General features: G+C 38.9%; 1 protein-coding gene and 1 pseudogene across 1 annotated transcript in view; one reads left to right on the forward strand and one right to left on the reverse strand.

Moving 5' to 3' along the window:
• LOC112145042 (zinc finger protein 436) overlaps positions 1-5,259 on the forward strand; it is a 6,489-nt gene extending 1,230 nt beyond the window's left edge. Inside the window, exon 2 of the mRNA XM_024270043.2 lies at positions 3,648-5,259. Coding sequence (XP_024125811.1) covers positions 3,648-5,158 — 1,511 coding nt within the window. The 3' untranslated portion in view covers positions 5,159-5,259. The remainder of the gene's footprint in view (positions 1-3,647) is intronic.
• LOC112145059 overlaps positions 1-15,784 on the reverse strand; it is a 188,019-nt pseudogene extending 172,235 nt beyond the window's left edge.
• Positions 15,785-22,474: the final 6,690 nt, after the last annotated feature.

Raw genomic sequence — 22,474 nt, forward strand, 5'->3', positions numbered from 1 at the left:
AATTGGAAACAACTTGTGTTTTACTCAAATATTAAAAAAGGAAAAAAAAAACTTGAATAATCAAGCACCAGAAGTTCTAGTGTACGGCAGAGTTGGGTGAAATAAAAATTATTTTGAGGAAAAAATGATTAGAAGCGAACAGATAAATTGTATTTATGGAACAGGTTGGAGGCCACATATTTATTTTATTACTAGTAGACTATACATCTCTTGACGACTGGTGAGGAAGATGGCAGGTGAGGCACAGCTTCACCTGCCTCACCCACTGCATGCACGTAAGGAACTAAAAACCACTGGACGATTCCAAACTCGCCCAGATTTTGTCCACTCGCCTAAAACGACTTTTGCCTTCAAAGTCAAACTAAAAACTGGGCTAGAAACCGCCCAATCTGGCAACACTGACTCTGCTTGGTAACTTGCGAGTCTTTCAACTTGCTGTTGACTGGAATATACTATTGCTGCAGAGGGATAGGGGAGGACACTTTGACAAGATCAAGCCTATGCCCTTTTTAGTGATTTGGGGTGTGTTTTGTGACTGAATTAAATAATTCTGGGTGTCAAATTTATTTTCAATCAATCAATCAATCAAACTTTATTTATATAGCACTTTTCATATAAAAATAACACAAAGTGCTATTTTAGACACCTTTGGTAAATCCTCCCTTGCTGGATCAAAGCTGGTATTGGAGACTGCAGTTGTGAGTATTATAAATTAACTTTATAAATGTGTATATTAATGCAAGGCCGGTATAAAAAGTTGCTCCTTTTTCAAGCAGCAGACACAGCTGATTCATGGTGATTACATATGCACTTTACTCCTGTGTAGAGCTGCAAATCAGTGGAAGTGAGGCTTTTGGGGGATTAGCTAGTGAGCATTGCTTCATGTTGCATCATGTTTTCCAGCCAACCAACCATTGCAGCTCCCTATTGGCCAAACACAGCTTAATCGGGTAATCATAACCAGATAAGACAGGGTTTTTGGAAAACCAGCAGGAAACCGACCCTCGAGGCCTGGATTTGAACATAATCCAGACCTAAGTTTCATGGATTCTGCCATAAAAATAAAGTAACATGTAGCCTCACTTCTTAAAACAACACCACTCAAACTTTTCTTGTAGAATCATGTTCATGGAGCCAAAACAGTCTCACCCCATTTATTTGTGCGTAATTCTAGATTTGTACCTTGTGTCGGCATGTTTGCGTGTAACTTTCAATTTTTGTTGAGTGTGTTAAAGACATTATTATATTAATTATCATGGCATATCTATTTAGGAGAGTGGATAAAATGTCATCTATTCACAAGATAATATCACAATTTTGGTTAAAAATGGCTGATATTATGATAGTCCAGCATTAAACGCATCAATTACACACAACTTCGCATCTGATTTTGGTGTAAATGAGGTTTCGTGAGTGTTTCAGGCAATTGGTGGATACTTTTCAAAGATTTGTGTGTGTAGTTAGTTTCAAGTAGCTGTACCTTTAAGTTGTCTAAATTGCATTTTGTAATTTTTATACATACTGTAAATACACAATTGTGAGTGCAAAATGTTATAATAATGTTGGATTTTAAGTTTATATATATAAAGTATATAATGCTTAGAATGTAAAATGTTGAGGATAGACTGGAGGACATTTTCAGGTTTTTAACAGCAGTGATTTTTATGTTTTTTTTATGGTCTTTGTATTACTGCTGAACTAAACCAAAAAGTTGACAAAAAAGTCAATTTCTTTCTAAATCTTTGTTTTTATCAGTTTTGTTGATTCTGATCTCCTGGTCTAAATAAAGGTATTAATGATAGTGATTTAATACAAATAATTTTCATTTTCACACATCCAGTAAAAAGACATACACAATGCAAAAAACATTATATTTAAAAGTAAAATCATGGTTCGATTCGTTCATTGTTGAGAGCTTGGTTCGTAAATCAAATCAGATTGGCACCTAAGTAACATTCCACAGCCCTTATCTATGACCACACTGCTGTTTTTTGGTCTCGTTCTTGGCTTTGCAGTGGCTGACATTTATGTAATTATAAGTTGGATTTTTTTTTTTAATAACAATCAAGCAAGGTTAGGTTCTTCCTAATGTCAATATGAAATTTTAAAAACTTTTCAAATTAAAGCTACAGTTATTCGCCTATCCATTTACTGGGGATGAAAACAGAAGAAAGTTTATATTAATATGTCTAGCAAACTAAGGAAAAAGCAAAAACATTTAATTTTACAGGCAATAAAAGCACCATCACAGAATTACCTTAATCAAGTTATCCAGACCATGTCTCATGATGTATCAAAAGAGGAATAAGCTAAAACCATACGCTTATTTTTTAAGGTGATGGTTGTGAAGTTATTAGAAACAAATCTGGTATTTATTTCTGACATATCAAATTCTATTGCCGTAGCTATGAAATACCACAAATACAGTACTTTTTGTTTAAAAAAATTGTAATATCACCAGTTAATACTCAACTGAAACTACTCGACTGAAAAGAAAACTCTGATGATCCAGCATTCTAGCAGCATTTAAACACATCACTTGCAGACAAATCTTGGGAGACATGAGTCTCATCTCAGATTTGTGTGTATATGTGGTTTTGTGTGTGTGTAACAAATGATTTGTGCATTTTTAAAGATCTCTGCTTATAGTTTGTTTCAAGCTGTTGTCATTTTAATTTGTGCATGAGTACATTGTATTGTTTTTTAAAAAAAAAAAAAAAATTTGTACTTATGCACTAAATGTATCGTATGAGTTACAAATCAAGAATTACGCACAAATCAGGGTGAGTATTTTCTCTCCATAATCCCAGCAGTCAGCTGCTAATAAGCCTACTTTAGCTCCCAGTTAGCTTAACTGGTTTTGTTTAATGTTTCTATTCATTCTCTTCCTTTCGGGGTCGCAGTGCTGCCAGAGCTTGGCTACTGATGAGTAAAGGCGGGGACACCTGGACAGGTCAAGGGTCTGGAGTGAGCCCACTTGTCCCATGAATAAACTGGCCAGCGAAGCAGGGATCCTCACCCACCTTCCATGCTGCTGCTTGCCGCCACTGTCTGGTGGACAGACAACTCAACGGCAGCAGCAGAGAGACAGGGATTCCTCCGCCACCTGCTTGACCATTTTTATTATTTTCTTTCGTCATTTTCGTATTAATACCTCTTTTTTTAACGAACACGGACTTTTTTACACCTAATATGATGGATTTATGCACTTTTTCCCACCTTTTCCAAGACCGGTGCATTGCTTGTCCGATCAGCTCTTGTTGCCTGGGGACAAAAATGCGGCAGGGCATCGCTGTTAATATATCTTTAACCAATTAACCTATGAAGCATGTTTTTGGATGGTGGGAGGAAGCCGGAGACAATGGGGAAAACCCACATATGCACGGGGAGAACATCCAAACTCCACACAGAAAGGTACCCAGTTGATGTTTTTTCAGATCCCCCAGCTGGGATTTGAACTGGGGCCTTCTTGCTGTGAGGCAAGAGCGCTAACCACTGCACCACCGTGCAGCCAAAATAATTATGTTAATTATTTAAATTCAAACTGTAGGGCTTGTGACTGAATTTAATTCATTCTTTATTAGTGCTTGACGATACAGTCATTTAAAGTATAAAAAGGCTAATTTGTTTTGTTTGTGTTCCTGTAGCCCTCCACCAGCCTCATGTGAGTGAAAAAGAGGATCTCAGCAGCCAGGAGAGTAACTCCAGAGTGGAAAAAGAGAAACCAGAACCTCCTCTGATTAAAGAGGAGCAAGAGGAAATAGAACTTCTACAGATTGAAGACCAGGAGAACAAACCAGAACCTCCACAGATTAAAGAGGAGCAAGAACCAGAACCTCCACAGATTAAGGAGGAGCAAGAACCAGAATTTCAATGGATTAAGGAGGAGCAAGAACCAGAACCTCCACAGATTAAAGAGGAGCCACAACCAGAACCTCCACAGATTAGAGAGGAACAAGAGGGGCTCTTAATCAGTCAGGATGAAGAGCAGCCTGATTTGAAGCCGGAGACTGATACCTTAATGAAGATTACTATTTATGAGGAAAATGAGGACAGTGAAACTGATGTTAATATAACTGATTTTCAGGAAGAAGGAAGCCTGCAAGAAGAATCAACATCAACTACAGACCCACAGACCAGAGAACAGAGGAAGAGATCAGACAGAAGTCATGACCAAAATGTGGACATTTCTCACATGTCAGAAAGTCAGTGGGACTCTGATGTTAGAAAAAAAACCAAGAAGGCAGCTTTGATAAAGGAAAACAGCCCATCACTAAAAGAACAAAGATGCTCCAATATAAAGTCTGTTAAAATATCAAGAATTGCAAACAATGTGTCTGTCCACTTGAGAAAAGAGTCTGTTGAAAGACCTCATATCTGTGAAGAATGTGGTAAAAGTTTTTGTCATAAATCTCATCTCAAAATTCACATGAGAACTCACACAGGGGAAAAGCCTTTTTCTTGCACAACATGTGCTAAAAGTTTTAGTCAAATATCTACTCTCAAATTACACATGAGAACTCACACAGGAGAGAGGCCTTTTCCTTGTAATGAATGTGATAAGAGTTTTGCTGATAAATCTCATCTCAAAACTCACATGAGAACTCACACAGGAGAGAAGCCTTTCTATTGTGAAGAATGTGATAAAAGTTTTAGTCGAAGATCTTATCTCAAATTGCACATAAGAACTCACACAGGAGATAAGCCTGTTTCTTGTAAAGCGTGTGATAAAAGTTTTCGTGATAAGTCTGCTCTTAAAAGGCACATTCGGATTCATACAAGTGAGAAGCCTTTTTCTTGTAAAGAATGTGATGCAAGTTTTAGTCAACTAACTCATCTCAAATCACACACGAGAGTTCACACAGGAGATAAGCCATTCTCTTGTACAGAGTGTGATAAAAGTTTTAGTGAAAAATCTAGTCTCAATACTCACATAAGAGCTCATACAGGAGAAAAGCCTTTTTCATGTAACGTATGCCATGCAAGTTTTAGTCGACAAGCTTATCTCAAATCACATATAAGAACTCACACAGGAGAGAAGCCTTTTTCTTGTATAAAATGTAATAGATGTTTTAGTGAAAAATCAAGTCTTAAAAGACATGTAAAAACTCATACAAGAGAGAAGCCTTTTATTCATCAAATCCAAAAAAAGGATTAAGAGAAATCCCTTAACTTAGAATGCAGGATAACTCACATCAAAAGACTTGTGCAGTGAAGAACTGTTAAAATAAGACTGGGGAAAAAAAAAATGTGGAAAAATTAAAAAAAAAAGATTTTATTTTACAGCAACAAAACTGAAATTTTATACAGAACTGAAACATATAGGTTTGAATATCTTCATATTGGTTTAGATTGGTGACTTCAGTTACAAGGTAAAAAAAAAGTGTTATGATTCCTGAAAATTTTAATATTTTCAGAGAAAATGTAATATTGGAAACTTCTGGGGTCCCACCCCCTAATCAACTTGAAACACTTGTAAAAGGTTTTCTGAGCCTTTAAATGGTCTCTCTCCGATTCAGTAGAATAAAATGGATTCTAAAATATCTCACATTGCCCTATGCTGACGAACTGTGAAGATTCTGATTTTACTTTTTAGCAGGAATCTGCCTGTTCCCACGCTGCTAAATACTGTTTCAATGATCATGATGCTACTCAGTTCGATCAGCCAGCAAAACTTCATGGTATCCATGCCACAGTGCATTGATGTAGGAATTCAATTAAAAGGAGGCACAAGGAAGTGTTTGATACATAGTAAAGAGCAGTTTTTGAGCTGAAATCGTTTTTTTTTAATGGTTCTCATTAGAATTGTCAGGCGATTAAAATTTTTAATCGCGATTAATCGTATTGTCCATAGTTAACTCGCGATTAATCGCAAATTAATGTGGCCTTTTTTTTTAGGAAAAAAATGTGTTGTTCGTGGAATTTAGCAGTTCTACATTAATTATGAAAACAAGAATGACAAAATTAATAGTTTTCATCAGAAATACTTTATTTTGTAACATTGTATTGAGATAAACTTTCTTAACAATAAAAGGCTGTAACATAAAATGCCTAACAAAAGCCCAAGTGCAAGTGAAGGGCATTTTAAATTCAAAACTTCAATCAACGTTCAGTAAAAATAAAAAACATCAAAAATAAAATTTCCATAACACTTTCATGTTCATTTTTTGTCAGGACCAAATCTTCTCCTCCTCTGCTGAACTACAGTAATAAATGAAATAGAGATTTATCATTTCCAATTAACTTTTGTTTTTTAAAACATTAAAGTCTGAGAAAAGCGGGATACACTGTGGATAGTTTGACAGTCTGTTACTGCCGCCGCGTTCTCTGGCTGCAGCTCGATGCAGCGACGTGTCCAGCGGAGCTCACGGATGAATATGCCGGCAGACAGACAGCTATGCTGGGGCTGGATCATGCTCAAACCTCCAGAACATTTAAAACGCCCCCCCGGTGCGCTTGATGAAAATTCAACTGCTGCTCAAAATCAATGTTCAATTTTTGTTTGTTGATTTTTACTAGTAGATTTTTTATATTGTTTTTGGTTTAAAGTTGATTTGCTGACCATTGTGGTTGTAGCTTATGCTTAGACAATGCATGTAGTTGAAGTCTATGTTACCATAACATTAGCAATATATTTTATACATCTTTATTTTTTTGTTATCACTGATAGTTTGATTATTTTTTTATTTAGTTTTATTTTTTTTTTACTTGTCCTGTCCAACAGCTGAGCAAACAGATACGAGCTGAGAGCCTTTTGTGTTGGGCAGATTTTACTGTCTCAACAGGGGGGTTATTGATTTTCTGACACACAAAATATATATTTGTATGAACCCCTTTTGTAATTTTGGCTAAACTTTATTTATATTGATTATGTTTGTACCTTATTTTTATTAGTTGGACCGGAAAAGAAGAAGATGGAGGTTGGGGGGTGGCACAAAAGAAAGGTCAAAGAGGGGAATTTAGATAGAAAAGACAATTCTAACAGAGAAGTAACATCATAAAACAACCAGGTGTAAATAGCAAACTGGAATGGGCGGGGCCTGTCTACACACACACACTCAGTTGTTACAAACATACCTGTTGGCTAAAATAGTCACAGTAAAAACACGATACAACTGCACACCATACAAATTTCCTTACGTTTTAGACAAAAATTGTGACAGCAATCTATTTTTTATTGTTTCATGTGAGTAAGTAAGTCTTGTGAAGAAAATATTTTTCAAGTAAGAAAGAGAAACAGACTGGTGTTTCTATCTTGTGTTCAAGTGATTCATGTTTTCTAGAGTTAATAACTGTTTATCTGCTGTTTTTAGTTTTCAAGATTCTGTCCCAGTCTTTATTGTGAAGAATAAAGTTGATGTGAGCATCAGTAAAGTGTGGCTTTCTGCCATGTATTGGTTCTCTGCAGGTTCCAAAGCTGTGCCCCTTAAGTCCAGTTCAAACATCCTTAGTCAACATTGGGCTGAAAAGCTGGCATAAAATGACTCAAACATACCATGAGACCAGTGTTTGTCCATGTCTTTATTATGAACATTGTTGTCACATGACCAAGTTAAAGTTTTCTGAAATAAACTCTGTGATTATTCGTCAACAAGACTTTCTTGAGAACAGAAATCAAACCTGAAAAGTCTTTAGCACATAATCAGATTATTGTGATCCAGAGTTCAAACATGTTTCCCCTGGTAGAGGGACAGAAACAGAATCCAGTGCTTCACTGACTCTTTTTCTCTGACACACACTTGTCTAATACAGAAAATGTTCTATCTAATTAACTATGCACTTGTTTGTTGATTGGTTCAGTAAAAAACACATCCGTTAATTGAAAAAAATGAATATAAGTAAGTGGTAATATATCAAAGTAAATAAAAAAATAAAATATATTATCTCATGTATAAAATAACATGAAGTTATTGAGCGTAAAACAACATTTTTGAGTTCTTCTTGAGTTTAATTCTAATGGTTATTTTTTTAAATGTCTATGTCTTTTTCGTCTAGATTCTGGACCTACTGAACACTTGAATCCAATTCATGTTTCTTTACAAACTCCACAAAAAGTCAACTTCCTCTTTCCGATCTGCTACCTTTGAATTCTTCACTTCTAGGCTAAACTGTGGTTCTATTCCAGATTTTGTGAAATTGACTTGCTGGTTCTGCAACACCATTAGCCTTAGATCAGAGGACCTCTGTCCACTTTGTGTGATCCTCAAATGTCTAAGTAAAAACCAAACATAAAAAATAAGTAGTCAAATCTGAACTGCACACAGGGAGAATCATGAGTCCAAAACTGCTAGAAAGAGGTCTTTCTTTGGTCAACAACCATTCTGCTGCTTTCTGGACCAGCTGAGGAATGTTCAGAGAATGCTGGTCCACTCTGTGGTATAGAGAAGTGCTGGAGTCCAAGAAACATGAGGAAAGACTTATGAGCCTCTGCAAGAAATCATCATGTCTGAATGAGATGAGAGAATCACCCAAGGAAGTTTCAGGAAAGATGAGGAGAAAGTTGATCATTAATATTTTTGATTTGTTTAATCAACTGACTTTAGTGCAGAAATGCTCACAGTTGACACCCACAGAGAAATAGACGTCAGGCGACAGAAATGATGACATCAGCAACTACAGCAAGAGAGTTGGGACAAAGTTAAGAGAAGCTTACAATAGGTGTGTTTGAGATTACTTGTTCCTGGATCATCGGTGAGAGCAGGCGGGGGTGGGGAAAGGCGCCCAAGATGAACGAGAGCATTAAGTCGGGGTTGTCCTTAACATTCGGTTGAATTTTAGTATGAACTTTACAATGATATTTTTTATAATAATTTTCAACATCTGTCCACAGACAACAGATAAAAAATAGCCGCTGTGTTAGTTTAGTAGTCATTAGGCTGCTTGAAGTCAGCGCAGCACCAGATTTCCAGCTGCACACCCCTGGGTAGGCACCTTGCACCCGCCTTTTTGTCGCGATATTTTCATGATGATTGACAAGTGAGGTCTGAGTCAAAACTACCCAACATGCACCGCAATCCAGAAGATCTGCGCAGCGCCGGGTCCGCCTTGGTAATCTCAAACATGCCTAATACTAAAGACAAGAAATGCAGCAGACTTCCTAAACAGTCGATGTTAAAATGAGAAGATAAAATACAGTTTTCAATCTGTCCACCGGGGGAGCTGTGTCACAATAACTTCAGTTGATGCTCAGACAGACAGTGTAGCTAATCTCAGATAAGTTTATGATGCAGCTCTGACACTCATCTCTACTCCATCTGGTTCCTCCAAAATTCTGCTATCTATCTTAAAGAAACATCCAGTCACAACATCTCTGAAGACAATCAGTTGAGGCTTCCCCTTTGCTTGATCAGCTTTTCCACCTGTGAGGGAAGAAATACAGAAGCATGGAGATGAAGGGGTGTCTCCTCATCCTCATCTGTAAGAAGAACAGCAGCAAAAAGAGCAGCAGAAGCTTCAGTACTGTTCAGAGCAGCTTCCTGTCATCTTCACCTGTTGGAGATTCTGCTGCTCTGATTGGCTGACTGTTGTCCTAAAAGTCTGTCATTATTCTCCTCAGAGCTTCACTGAGAAGCTGCAGCTTCACAGGAAACTCTGCAACTTTGTTCTCAGACAAACTTTAGAAAAAAAAAAAAAAACATCTGGAAGCAGCTGAACTGACTCCGACCCTCTACTGACCTCAGAGTCTGCAGTTTGTAGTTTGGACTCTCCACCAGATCCTGGAGCTCCTTAACATCTGAATCCTGCAGGTTGTTGTTGCTCATGTCCAGTTCTGTCAGGTTGGACAGGTTTAGCTTCAGAGCAGCGACCAGGTGATCACAGCTGATCTTTGACAAACCGCAACTCTGCAACCTAAAAGCAGACAGAAAATACTGTGTGAACAGTGTGAAGTGGTTCACGTGTGTTCAGATGTCCAATATGCAGCTCAGCATCTCTGTGTAGTAAGGCTACCAACTGCACACTGCATCCTGCTCCACTACCAGCATCACTGCTAAAGACACTTTTTTTGACACAAACTTCAACTACTGCATGGGGCTCCTTGTTGTCTGCATGGAGTCTGAGCTGGGCTTTGTTCTGAACAGAAGCGAGATAGCTGCTCTGGGGCCCATCCAGTCCTGATCTTTTTGTGCTTTTTTCACTTTTCTCACAAAATTGCATAAGAGGAGAAGATGAGAGGAGATTATTTAAATGGAGGAAAAGGACAGATGTAGCACCTTCTTTTTGTGTCTGCCTCCCCCTAAAATTACATTCCTGCCTGTGAGCTGAGAGTCAAAAAACGTTGAGGGCCCCACTTCTCTTGGCAGCTCTCCTTCTGAGCAGGTGTGGGCGGCCCCTGCTATGGTCCTTTCCTGGACTTCCCGCAAGGTGGGTGTGGGTGGTTGCTTGGAGCACGAGCCAGGGTCTCAGAACTCCTGGATGGTAGGTCGCTCGTCTGCAGCTGAGAGTACTTTTGTGGGGTGGGGCCTGGTGCAGTGGGGAGCTATTTTTCTAGTTGGGCTGAAGCCTGTGCTCCTGTGCCCCCCTGTTCTCTGGAATTGGGAACCCCTGTGGCGGTCCTGGCTTCCCTGGTCTGGGTGGTCGACATTATGGTCTGGCAGGTGGATTTTCTGTCTGCTTTATTGTGGGGATGTCGGGGGCACTGTCTATCACTGCTGCTTTGGTGGTGCTCTTGGTGTGGGGATGGTCGGGCACTATACCCCTTTTTTCCATTCCATCATCCACTTCAGCAGAACACAAATAGTCACCTGAGCACAGGTGTCAGCTCACCTTTGCACAAATAGAATGCGTGACAGAACAAAATGGTTTACATGTAGTTGTGTATTGGTGGACGAACCCGCCCGCATTAGCCCAAATTATAAAAGGGGTTTAAACAAACACCTTGTTTGTCAGAAGATTTATAACATTCCTTTTGTAACAGTAAAATATCAAGAGGTCTTTAGCCTTATCTGTTTGCTTAGCTATTTAAGAAGAAGAATTGAAAAAAGTGTTACTTGGTTGTAAAGCTTAGAATATTTCTAACAAGATCAGAGAACTAACCTCAGAGTCTGAAGTCTGCAGTGAGGACTCTTAAGAAAATCACACAGAACATAAACTCCAGAATCCCGCAGGGCCCAGTTTTGGCCCAGGTCAAGGTCTTTCAGATGGGTGGCGTTGGACTTCAGTGCTGAGACCAGAGCTTCACAGCTGATCGTTGACAAATTGCAGTTCCCCAACCTGAATCCAGAATAAAGAGTTACATTTTAAGACAAAGTTCATGTCTTTCTGAATCACAGAAAGTTGGATAAAATTCATATATGTAAAAAGCATGTTGCCAGATTGTGTAGTTTTACAGATTCATAGAAACTTTACGATGCAAAGGTTGTATCTGCATCAGCCCTCAAAGTGTTCTACTTTCTGCCTTCAGTTGGACATATTGCTGATGTGTTCAAACACAGCTGTGTTATCCACAAACTTCATGATCCAACAGGTTGGGCTGAGTCGCTGAGCAGTCCCACCCAATTGGGTGGTTCTGATTCTGAATTTGTTGGCTAATTTTGCTTTGGGTCGAGGATTTTGTGGTCTGTTTAGTGGTTTTATCAAATAAACTGAACAAGGAATATGCAGTCAAGGAGGTAGCTGAGGCATTGCCTAACCTTAAACATCATCACTTGCCATCATGAGATGCATATAGATACAAATGCATGTCCACTAATTTGGTTTATAAACGCCATTTATATGTATGGTTCTAATCATTTTTGTTATTTTAATAATCAAAATATCTTTATTTGCATTTTAAGTATTTTCTTTTCAATTAGGTTCTAGGCTGTAAGGTGAGGTGGTACAATGACTTTGTTATTTTTGACTTTGCTCTGAGTGCCAACATTTCAGATGTAATTTCATTGAAATATCTCAGAGTTGGACTTTTAATCCAAATTTAAAATAAGAAATAATAGATGACCAATTCCAGACCAACACATCAAGACACAACAGTTTTCTAAAACTAAAAGAAGATGAGGAAGACACTATAGTCGCAGAGGCTTCAGAGACCAGATAGAGGTGTATGGACTAAATTTAGAAGCAAAGGTTAGCGTTAATTTTTTTTTTGTGCTTGATATATATATTTGTGGGGCTGCACGGTGGCGCAGTGGTTAGCGCTCTTGCCTCACAGCGAGAAGGCCCCGGTTCGAATCCCGGCTGGGGGATTTGGGACCTTTCTGTGTGGAGTTTGCATGTTCTCCCCGTGCATGCGTGGGTTTTCACCGGGGACTCCGGCTTCCTCCCACCGTCCAAAAACATGCTTCATAGGTTCATTGGTGACTCTAAATTGCCCCTAGGTGTGAATGTGAGAGTGAATGTGTGTGTGATTGAGGCCCTGCGACAGACTGGCGACCTGTCCAGGGTGTACCCCGCCTTCGCCCTTCAGTAGCCGGGATAGGCTCCGGCACTCCCGCGACCCCGAAGGGGAATAAGCGGTCAGGAAAATGAATGAATGAATGAATATATATTTGTGTTAGATATTGTCTGTGGCATCTACCTTAGTGTTCTTTTGGAGTCATACTGAACATTTTCCCTTCTTCTTTAGTTCGATACATACCTGCTATGTTAGTAAAATGAAATTTTATATGGGATATGAAATACAATCAGTAGTTGTCAAATATATTATTTTCATTTTTGTAAATATTCATAACACTTTCAGGCTAACAAATTACTGTTAAACTTCTTGGGAGCTTTTTTATGGGGTCTGGTAGTTTTTGGATGAATTTTGGGCTGAAATACTGTGTCTCTATCTGAAAACATTGTCTGAATCAAGCACTTAATTCAGAAGAAGAAATCCTGAAACGGTCTACTATCAGCTGTTTGACACCAATGATCAATATGTACCATAGTGTTTTCCCCATGCTTAGATGTGGAGATGTGGTCCAGTTTATGTTTTCTTTATTTAACCCCTGCTGTAGGCTGTAACCAATGCTGCATAGTTTGTACATGCTCAACCCAACAAAAGAACACACTGAGAGGTCTCACTTTTGTGTCGCTTTAATGACCAGAACTAAGATCCAAACCGATGTGAAATGAAAGACCTGGTGCTAAGCCAAGCTCAGTTTTGGCTAGACACCAGAGCTGACTAGTTTGTCAGTTGTCTTAAATCTGACCTTAAGTCATCTCCATGAAGTCATCTCTCTTTATAAGAAGCTGCGGTTCTGTGGGTCAGAAATATGCTGCAATTTTTTGTCAGTTTGAAATCTGCAGTTCTGTGATTTATGCATGCTTTCTTTCTAATAATACTATGAATGTGCATTTGTCTCAGATATCTACATTTGGATGGACTTGGACACTGACCAGTTAAACATATTAAAAAAACCCTAGTGAAATAGTTGTAAGCATGAGATTAAGATAATCTTGGATTGTTTGTGCAATAGTTCTCTGCCATTTACATATATTGGAAACTTTCCTGTAAATGAGAGAAAATAAGATAGTGTCGAAAAATAGTTAATTAAAATCTGACCTTAGAGTCTCCAGTTCACAGTGTGGACTCTCCAGTCCCGCAGAGAGAAGCTTCACTCCTGAATCCCGCAAGTTGTTTTCACTGAGGTCTAGATGTCTGAGTCTGGAAGACTGAGAGCTGAGAACTGAGGACAGAGCAGAACAACTTTTCTCTGACAAGTTAGAGCAACTCAGTCTGAAAAAACAAAGGAAGACAGCAGTAATTAAAACTTGTTTTTTTTCACTCTGATTCATTTGTTCGCTGATGGTGATTTTCATGAGAGTTCTTACATAGCTTTGTTGGAGGCTTTGATCACTGGCAGCAGCCTCAAAAGAGCCTCCTCTGAAGCAGAGTATTTCTTCAGGTCAAACACTTCCAGATCTTCTTCTGATGTCAGTAAGGTGAAGACCAGAGCTGACCACTGAGCAGGAGACAGTTCATCTGTGGAGAGACGTCCTGACCTCAGGAACTGTTGGATCTCCTCCACTAGAGAACCATCATTCAGTTCATTCAGACAGTGGAACAGGTTGAGGCTTTTCTCTGCAGACAGATTCTCACTGATCTTCTGCTTGATGTACTGGACTGTTTTCTGATTAGTCTGTGAGTGAACTATTTTCTTTGTCAGAAAACCTTGTAGGAGACTCTGATTGGTTGGCAGTGAAAGACCCAGGAGGAAGCAGAGGAACAAGTCCAGGTGTCCGTTTGGACTCTGTAAGGCCTTGTTCACAGCACTCTGGTGGATCTGGATGGGACTGATTGGTTTCACTTTGAAAAACTTGATTTTTTTCTGTTTATCTTTCATGAGGTTGACCCTATGGGTAATAGAGCTCCGGTGGACATGAAGAGCAGCTAAAAACTCCTGAACACTCAGATGGATGAAGCAGAACACCTTGTTGTGGGAAAGCCCTCTCTCTTCTCTAAAGATCTGTGTGAACACTCCTGAATACACTGAGGCTGCTCTGATATCGATGCCACACTCTGTCAGGTCAGATTCATAGAAGATCAGGTTTCCTTTCTGCAGCTGCTCAAAAGCCAGTTTTGCCAAAGACTTCATCATCTTCCTGGTCTCTGGAGTCCAGTGAGGATCTGTCTCAGCTCCTCCATCATACTTGACCTTCTTGACTTTGGCCTGAACCACCAGGAAGTGGATGTACATCTCAGTCAGGCTCTTGGGCAGCTCTCCTCCCTCTCTGCTCTTCAGCAGATCCTCCAGAACTGTAGCAGTGATCCAGCAGAAGACTGGGATGTGGCACATGATGTGGAGGTTTCGGAATCCTTTGATGTGGGAGATCATTCTGCTGGCCTGCTCTTCATCTCTGAATCTCTTCCTGAAGTACTCCTGCTTCTGTGGATCATTGAACCCTCTGACCTCTGTCACCATGTCAACACACTCAGCAGGGATCTGATTGGCTGCTGCAGGTCGTGTGGTTATCCAGAGGTGAGCGGAGGGAAGCAGGCTCCCCCTGATGAGGTTTGTCAGCAGATCACCCACTGAGGTGGACTTTCTAGGGTCAGTTAGGATCTGAGTCTTGTGGAAGTCCAGAGGAAGTCGACACTCATCCAGACCATCAAAGATGAAGATGATCTGGAAGTCTTCAAAGCTGCAGATTCCTGCTTCTTTGGTTTCAGGGAAGAAGTGATGAACAAGTTCCACCAAGCTGAACTTCTCCTCTTTCAGCACATTCAGCTCTCTGAAAGTGAATGGAAATATGAAGTGGATGTTCTGGTTGGTTCTGCCTTCAGCCCAGTCCAGAGTGAACTTCTGTATTAAGACTGTTTTCCCGATGCCAGCCACTCCCTTTGTCATCACGGTTCTGATTGGTTCTTGTCTTCCAGCTGGGAGTTGAAAGAGCTCTTCTTGTCTGATGCTGGTTTCTGCTCTGTCTGCTTTCCTGGATGCTGCTTCAATCTGTCTGACCTCATGTTCTTCATTCAGCTCTCCAGTTCCTCCCTCTGTGATGTAGAGCTCTGTGTAGATCTCATTCAGAAGGGTTGGGTTTCCTGCTTTAGCGATTCCCTCAAACACACACTGGAACTTCTTCAGACCAGATTTCACTTTGCATTGACAAGCTGATACAGAAGATCCTAAGTGAAGACAACAAACAGAGTAAATAACTTCTTTGCAGCCCTGAATGATGAGGATTTGAATCCATGTTGTTCCATGTGTTGATACATCAGTAAATCTTTATTTATCCAGCAGCTGAAACCTTCAGAGAAATCCTCTTACTCTTCTGCAGTTGATCAGCCAGCTCCTCATGCTTCATTCTCCTCAGGAAGTTCTCTGTGATCTTCATCAGTGACTCTCTGCTGCTCCTCTGCTCTTCATCTTCATCCTCCAGCTTCTCCTCATCCTCCCTCTCACTCAGAATCTTCTGGATCTTCTTCAGCTCCTTCTTCACAAAAGTAACAATGTTGTCCTCCAGCAGCTGCAACAGAATTCTAGATGAATGAGCCAATCAGAGTGAAGTCATGGAGCCAAACATCAGCTCCATGTTGGACACACTGACAATCCACTGGTCTACAAAGTGCAGCATGGAGATGACTGTGAACAGAATGATGGAAAAGTAGTTGTTGTTCATGTACAGACCAGAAATATGGAGTCCAGCTGTGTTTGATGCTGCTGGACAGACGGACCACTGGGAGACTCTGAGCTCTGCTGGTCCACTCTGTGGAGAATCATCAACAATGACATCCATTCTGTCTGTGATCCATTCTGTCTCCGTTTGGTAATTTTTTATTTTTCATTTGTTGGAAACAGGAAAAGATGACAAGTGAAATAGTTTTACTCTGAGTTGTCAGGAGATGTTGCAACAGAAGTTACCGTTAATAACGTGTTTCTATTACAGAAGAAAATAAAGTTTCTTGAACTGGCGCTGTATCCTCTTAGTTTGGGGAGTAAATTGCCGTCATGTAAAACAGCAGAAGAAGAAAACATTTGTAGTCCATTTGTAGTCACTGCAAGATCGTAAGGTCCTGATCCTTAATGTGTCTTTTTCCTTTCTTTTTTTTCAACAATAAGAGAATGTTTTCACAATGATAAACACTTTAAGTGTTATATTAACATCCTACAACGTTATTATTGTTGTTACCGTGTGAAGACCGTAAAATGTTTTAGTGGAAGTGACATGTGCTTCACGCATGAGGGTGAGCGGTGCAACCGATTTGCTTCCGCATACAGAAAATGTAGCGACATGCTTGTTGATCTGAAGAAGCAGCGGAGCTGCTAGCGCTCAGAAATACACAACAACATCGGTTTATAAATTAACAAACGTCATACTAAAACAAAAAAACATAACTTGCTCTTAAATGTTAACCTTTGTGCTTCAGAGTGCACCCACGTGAAGAAAAGCGCTTCTCCAGTGCTATTTAGCTTGGCGAGGGTAACTCCTTAAAACAACTATTTCAGATAATCCAAGCCTTTAAGATGCCACAATACTTGGAAGGGTAGGGGAAGAATTCGGATACAGCCCAATACGCTGGAAATAATCGTGTCTGTATATCTACCTTTGCGTGGATTTAACAATGGATTGTCGGCAAACGTCGCTTCAGGTTTGTTATGTTTTTGACTGTGATGGTCGCTTCACACAATGTACACGTCTTGTTGAGGGTCGTGTTAAATGTAAAATTTGTCCCTATATGTACTCTTCATTTTCTACCTGGAGTAGACATTTTTCACCTAAATCGCAGACACAAATAATTAAATTAACATCTTCCCGGGCGGGCTGCAGGACTCTGTGCTCTGATTGGATCGCTTTACATTTGCTCCCACATTTCTCCACCAGCAGTCGTTGTGATTGGATGTCGTCTTCAAAGAGCATTTTTGTCTTGTTTATTCATTTTATTTATTGATGAAAATGTCAATCAATTTATTTAAAGTTTTTGTGTCTGAGCGGGAGTTTTTGTTTCGTTTTTGTTTTGTCTTTGTTGGGTAAAAATATCGCTGACGAAGACGATGACAAATATTTTTCGTCAACAAAATTAACACTGATTAACACAATAATTATCTTGGTTAATCACATGAATAAATGTGTTAATGTTCACAGCCCTAAAAAAAAAAGAACATATCCACCTTTTTTACCCAGGCTTTATACTGGCAACAGTGATTCAGAATAAACACTTTGGGAGAGTTGTTTTTATTTAATCCTAACTTTGTACTGCTCTGCACTAAGTTACAGACAAAAGCGCACAATAGTTTGACTGTTTGCGTTGACTGTTTTGTGATATGTGAAGAACAGAACATGAAAATGATTTTAAATCCCACACTGGAAAACTGGGTTGGATCTGCTGCAACATCCCACTTGCATTATTTATTTGCACTTTTAATGTGGCGGGGTGTAGATTTCTCTCTGCTCTATTGCATCTACCTAGGGAACAGAACATTACATGCTTTAAAATTGTTACAAAACTATTTAAATTCTACACAGCATGTGTCAAACTCAAGGCCAGAGGGCCTGATCCGGCTCTTCGCATAACTATATCCAGCCCTTCAGATCCTTTTATTTTATTGTTAATGATGGCCCAATGTTATTTTGCGCTCATTTTTAACTTGTATAATTTTGATAAAATCTTTTTTATGGAGAGTAAAATATTGAAAGTTATTTAAGGTTTAAGTTGATTTATTCTGGAATAATATTCCTGCCTTTTGATTATTCATAATTATTTTAAAAGGCTACAGCTTTAAAGTTTTAAAAGTTGACATTCTGCTATCTTTTTGGACTTTTTTGGACTATTTTGGCATTTACTAAGATTTATTTAGGCTATTTTTAACTTTAGCTAATGTTTCAGCTACATACTAGCTGATTTGTTCAATTTAGGCTTTTTTTAAGCTTGTTTTGGAGTTAGGCTAATATTTACACATTAGCTTCCTTAGTTAATTTAGTTTTTTTTTTCAGTTTTTTAGGCTATTTTGAAGTTTATCTATTTTTTAAAACCACATGCTAGCTGGTTTGGCCAACCTTAGTTCTTTTTTGTTTTTAAGGCTAATTTGGCATTTAGCTAATATTTTATCTGGCTATCAGCTTCAGCGTTTTAAGCTATTAGCTTCACCCTTTTTAGCTATCAATTTCAGCATCTTCAGCTATCACCACTAGCATCTTCAGCGGCCAAATTCAGCTTACAGCATTCACACTAGCATTATCACAGGTAATGATATATACCTAGTTCATAATAATGCTATAAGTTACGGTTTTAAAGATTTAAAAATGTCGTTTTAGAGTGTTCAATCAATGTTTATCTTGTTCAGCCTGTGACTTAAGGTGTGTTTTAAGTTTTGGCCCCCTTTGTGATTGAGTTTGGCACCCCTGCTCTGCACTGATTCCAGGAAGAATGGCAGATTTGATGTTTTTGAGAAAAAAATAACTAAAGAGGTATAGATAGTTGGTAAATACTATGAGAAAATTACGAGTTGGCAACACCAAACAGAAGTCAGCTGCACTTCAATGTGGAGACCAAACCAATTGAGTTCTAATAATGGGATTGGTTCTAACTTGCAGAACACTAATAATTTTAAAAATGTTTGTGTTTTTTTGATTGAATTAACTTTTTGTTATATGCAGGTACAATAGGTAGATGGTACAGAACTGAACAGTGATGTTATATGTGCTCATTTTAGATGAAATCTAACAGAAACATGCAGAAGCCTTTTTGATCATATGTAGATGCTGGTTCTTTAGCATTTGCGAGACCTCTTATTGCCACCTATGCCTCCTTTTGCGGTATGCACACCGCACTGGCCTGATACCGCAATGACTGTAAATTTTGGTTTAATGTGCAGGCCTATTGTAAGCCTATGAATGTAAACATTAAACATTATTTTTTCATTCTTTCACTGGGACTTGTGTTTGTGGAAAAGCTCCAACTCTCAGTGCTGCTCAAATTCAAATAGAAATGTCTAAGAAAGAGCTGAACTCACCTCAAACACATGTTGGAATGAAAACATTTTACTTATTAGACTCTGATTCAACATTTACATACAGCTCACCTCTCTGTACCAGATGCTGCTGCTGATTTAAAATCAATTATTTGATGCTTCGACTGGTCACTCTTTAAGGACACACTGCTGGGTTCAGATCCAGGTCCAAGTCTCTCACAGATCCTGATGGAAAAACATTTTTTTCTGTTATGAAGGTTGATTAGAAACATGAGATGGAGGAACACATGAACTTAACATTAGTCTGATCTTCTCAGGAGCTTGATGATTTAAAATGCAACTTTCTTCCAAACAGAAACTTCAAATCTGAATTCTAGGAGTCTGCAATGATTCTTCTCATTAGATTGTAACTGCTGTCAGTCAGAGTCAGCAGTCAACAGGTTTTCTTCTCCAACACCTTTGATCTCAGAGAGACTCTCAGAACTGAAAATATCTGATCACACTTGATGCTCCAAGTGAGTCTGATCAGAGAGATCAAGAACTGAACCAGACCTCAAGTCATTCAGCTGAAAACTATTGATCATCTGAATTATTATTCAGCCTCCTTTAACTCTGACCTCTGACAAACACTTACTCTTCCACTTCTGAACTGATGGCTGTGAGGGGTGGCTGTTCTGATCCATCATTTCTCCAGGACACATAGCTGGGTTCCTTTCTTGATCCTCTTTCCAGTCTTTTTAGCATTCTGAATAAAAAAAAATGTTATGTTATAAAATTGTTATGACATAACCTAATTACTTCTGTTCTGGATTTAATCTGATATTGTCAGCCATGAGTTGAATCACAACGTGATCATTTTAGTTTAATAAAATCTCCAAAATCATAAAATATGCAATTGTACACCTTTTGAATCCACAATCTATGATTGAAAACACTTACTCTTCCACTCTGGCATCTTTGAAGTTAAGACCATAATCCTTTGACCTGTCACTCCTGAAGGACACACAGCTGGATTCATCTCCAGGTCCAGGTTGGTTCCTGTGAAGAATGAAGGTTGTTGGTGTGTCCTCACACTGATCCATGCTGCTGGATTCACTGGATCCACTGGATCAGCTCACACACACCTTCTACCTTCACCTGCAGAGGAAACACTCATCAGTCACTCAGTCACTTTGACAAAGAAAGAACAAACTTCCTGTTTCTGGTATTCAGGAAAAACTAAGAAGATCAAGATGTTTAATTAACATGTCATGACAACAGTTTTAATTAATGTTATGTAGTCTTGATGCCAGAATGTTTAAATCCTCTCATTAGTTTTTTAGTGTAGATCAATGATATTAACAAAACTTTTTTAAATTCAGAAATGAAGGTCAATTGAAGCTGCAGGAATTAGAGAAGCTTAGAGTGGAGTATTCAGTAAAGACTAAGAGAAAATTTTTGCTTTTCTGGGAGGTTTCTACTTTAAAATATTCAGAAAAGAAAGCTGAAAAACAGAAGTTTGGCTTTAAAAAAAAAAAAAAGTTTGTGTTAAAATTACAACGTGAGTTAAAAACAAATTCACACAAACATTTCACACTCTCCTCATCTCTTCAGTGACCTTTAGCTGCCTGATTTTGAAAGAACGTTTCTTGAACAAGTCAAAGACAAACTTCAGTCTGAGCTCTTTCTCTGCTGCTCTTCTTCCTCACAAATGAAATCACACAGACACGTCACTGCCTTCACGAGTGGAGAATACAACAGAAAACACAAAGATTCACTGTGAAGAAGAAGAAGAAGAAAGTTGGATCCATTCTCACCGTCTCCTCCAGCTCTGTCTGCTCTAAGGTGAAGGAAAACCCCAAACTTCCTGATTTAGGAACACCTGAGCAAAGCTCCTCCCCCCTGTATGTGGATGTGTTCATTTTGCCTCCTTCCCGTAATCAGACAACTGAATTTCCTGAAAGTCATTATTCTTTTAGGGTAAATTATTTGGCTCTTTCTGTGCGTGCGTGTCATACTTTGGCCTAAAATAAACCTGCTATGCTTATAGCACAGGAAGACCCAGACTTACTCCCAATGTGGCTACATTTTTGGCAGTTGTGTGAAGGGTCTTGCTAAAGGTCTCACACAGGATCAAGTTCTGCTTTTTAATTTTACTGAAGATTATGTTAATCTTTGATTATTAATAATTGAACAACTATAAAATGTTTCAGAATCATTATTCAGGTATTCTTTCTTCTAGTAAAGCTGAGAAGAGACAACATCAACACAATGCAATGTCGGACAGTTTATAATACAGTTTATATTTGTTTGTTTAATTCTGCTCATGCAAGTTTATGTTCACGCCAAAGACAGATTAAACAGAGCAGTTATGTCATCTGTTAGACAATTTCAGAGACTGTTTTTGTCTGTCGTTAAAGGAGGAGGAGCTTTTGATTGGAAGAATGTAATCCAGCAGAACCACATTGCTAAACAAGAACGTTTCAGCCTAAATTGAAACATGTTGAGACTCTATTACACTTGTAGGGAAACTGTCCCACGAACTAATGTGGTCGTACTTCCTGGTTGTTGTTGACTCGAGCTGTAGCATTTTGAATAAGTTACAGTTGTTTGATGCCTCCTTTAGAGAGCCCAGTGAAAAGGCTGTTTACAATAGTCCAACCTACTGGACAGAAAAACGTGGTATAGTTTTTCCAAGTCTAGTTTAAACACCATCTGTTTTTATTTTGGTGATGTTCTTTAGATGGTAAAAGGCAACTGATGTAATTGACAAGATCTGACTATTAATTTCAGCTCAGTCTACTATATTTTTTTTGTTTTAGAGAGAGGGATTCCAGGTCACAGATGCAGGAATGAAGGAGTGTTGCCCCCTGGTGGACAACTAAATACCAGGAATCCAACATTTCCAACAGATCAACTTTCTGCTCTCTGTAGAAACAGTAGTTTCTTCAGCCATAAGTGTGTTGGAGGTTCTTGGATTGCAGCACAAATTTGGCATCATCTACAGCTTCTCCTCCTAGTGGGGATTTTTTCATGTGGATCCAAGCACAACAGAAACATGAGCTTGAATCCCGCCTGGAAAGGTGTTCTTCTGATACATATGAGAGCTGATTCTCTGGAAATGATCCTGTTGGTGTTCATGAACCATCAGAGTCCCTAACATCCAC

The sequence above is a fragment of the Oryzias melastigma genome, linkage group LG2 (assembly GCF_002922805.2).
Source record: "Oryzias melastigma strain HK-1 linkage group LG2, ASM292280v2, whole genome shotgun sequence".
Classification (NCBI taxonomy): Eukaryota; Metazoa; Chordata; class Actinopteri; order Beloniformes; family Adrianichthyidae; genus Oryzias; species Oryzias melastigma.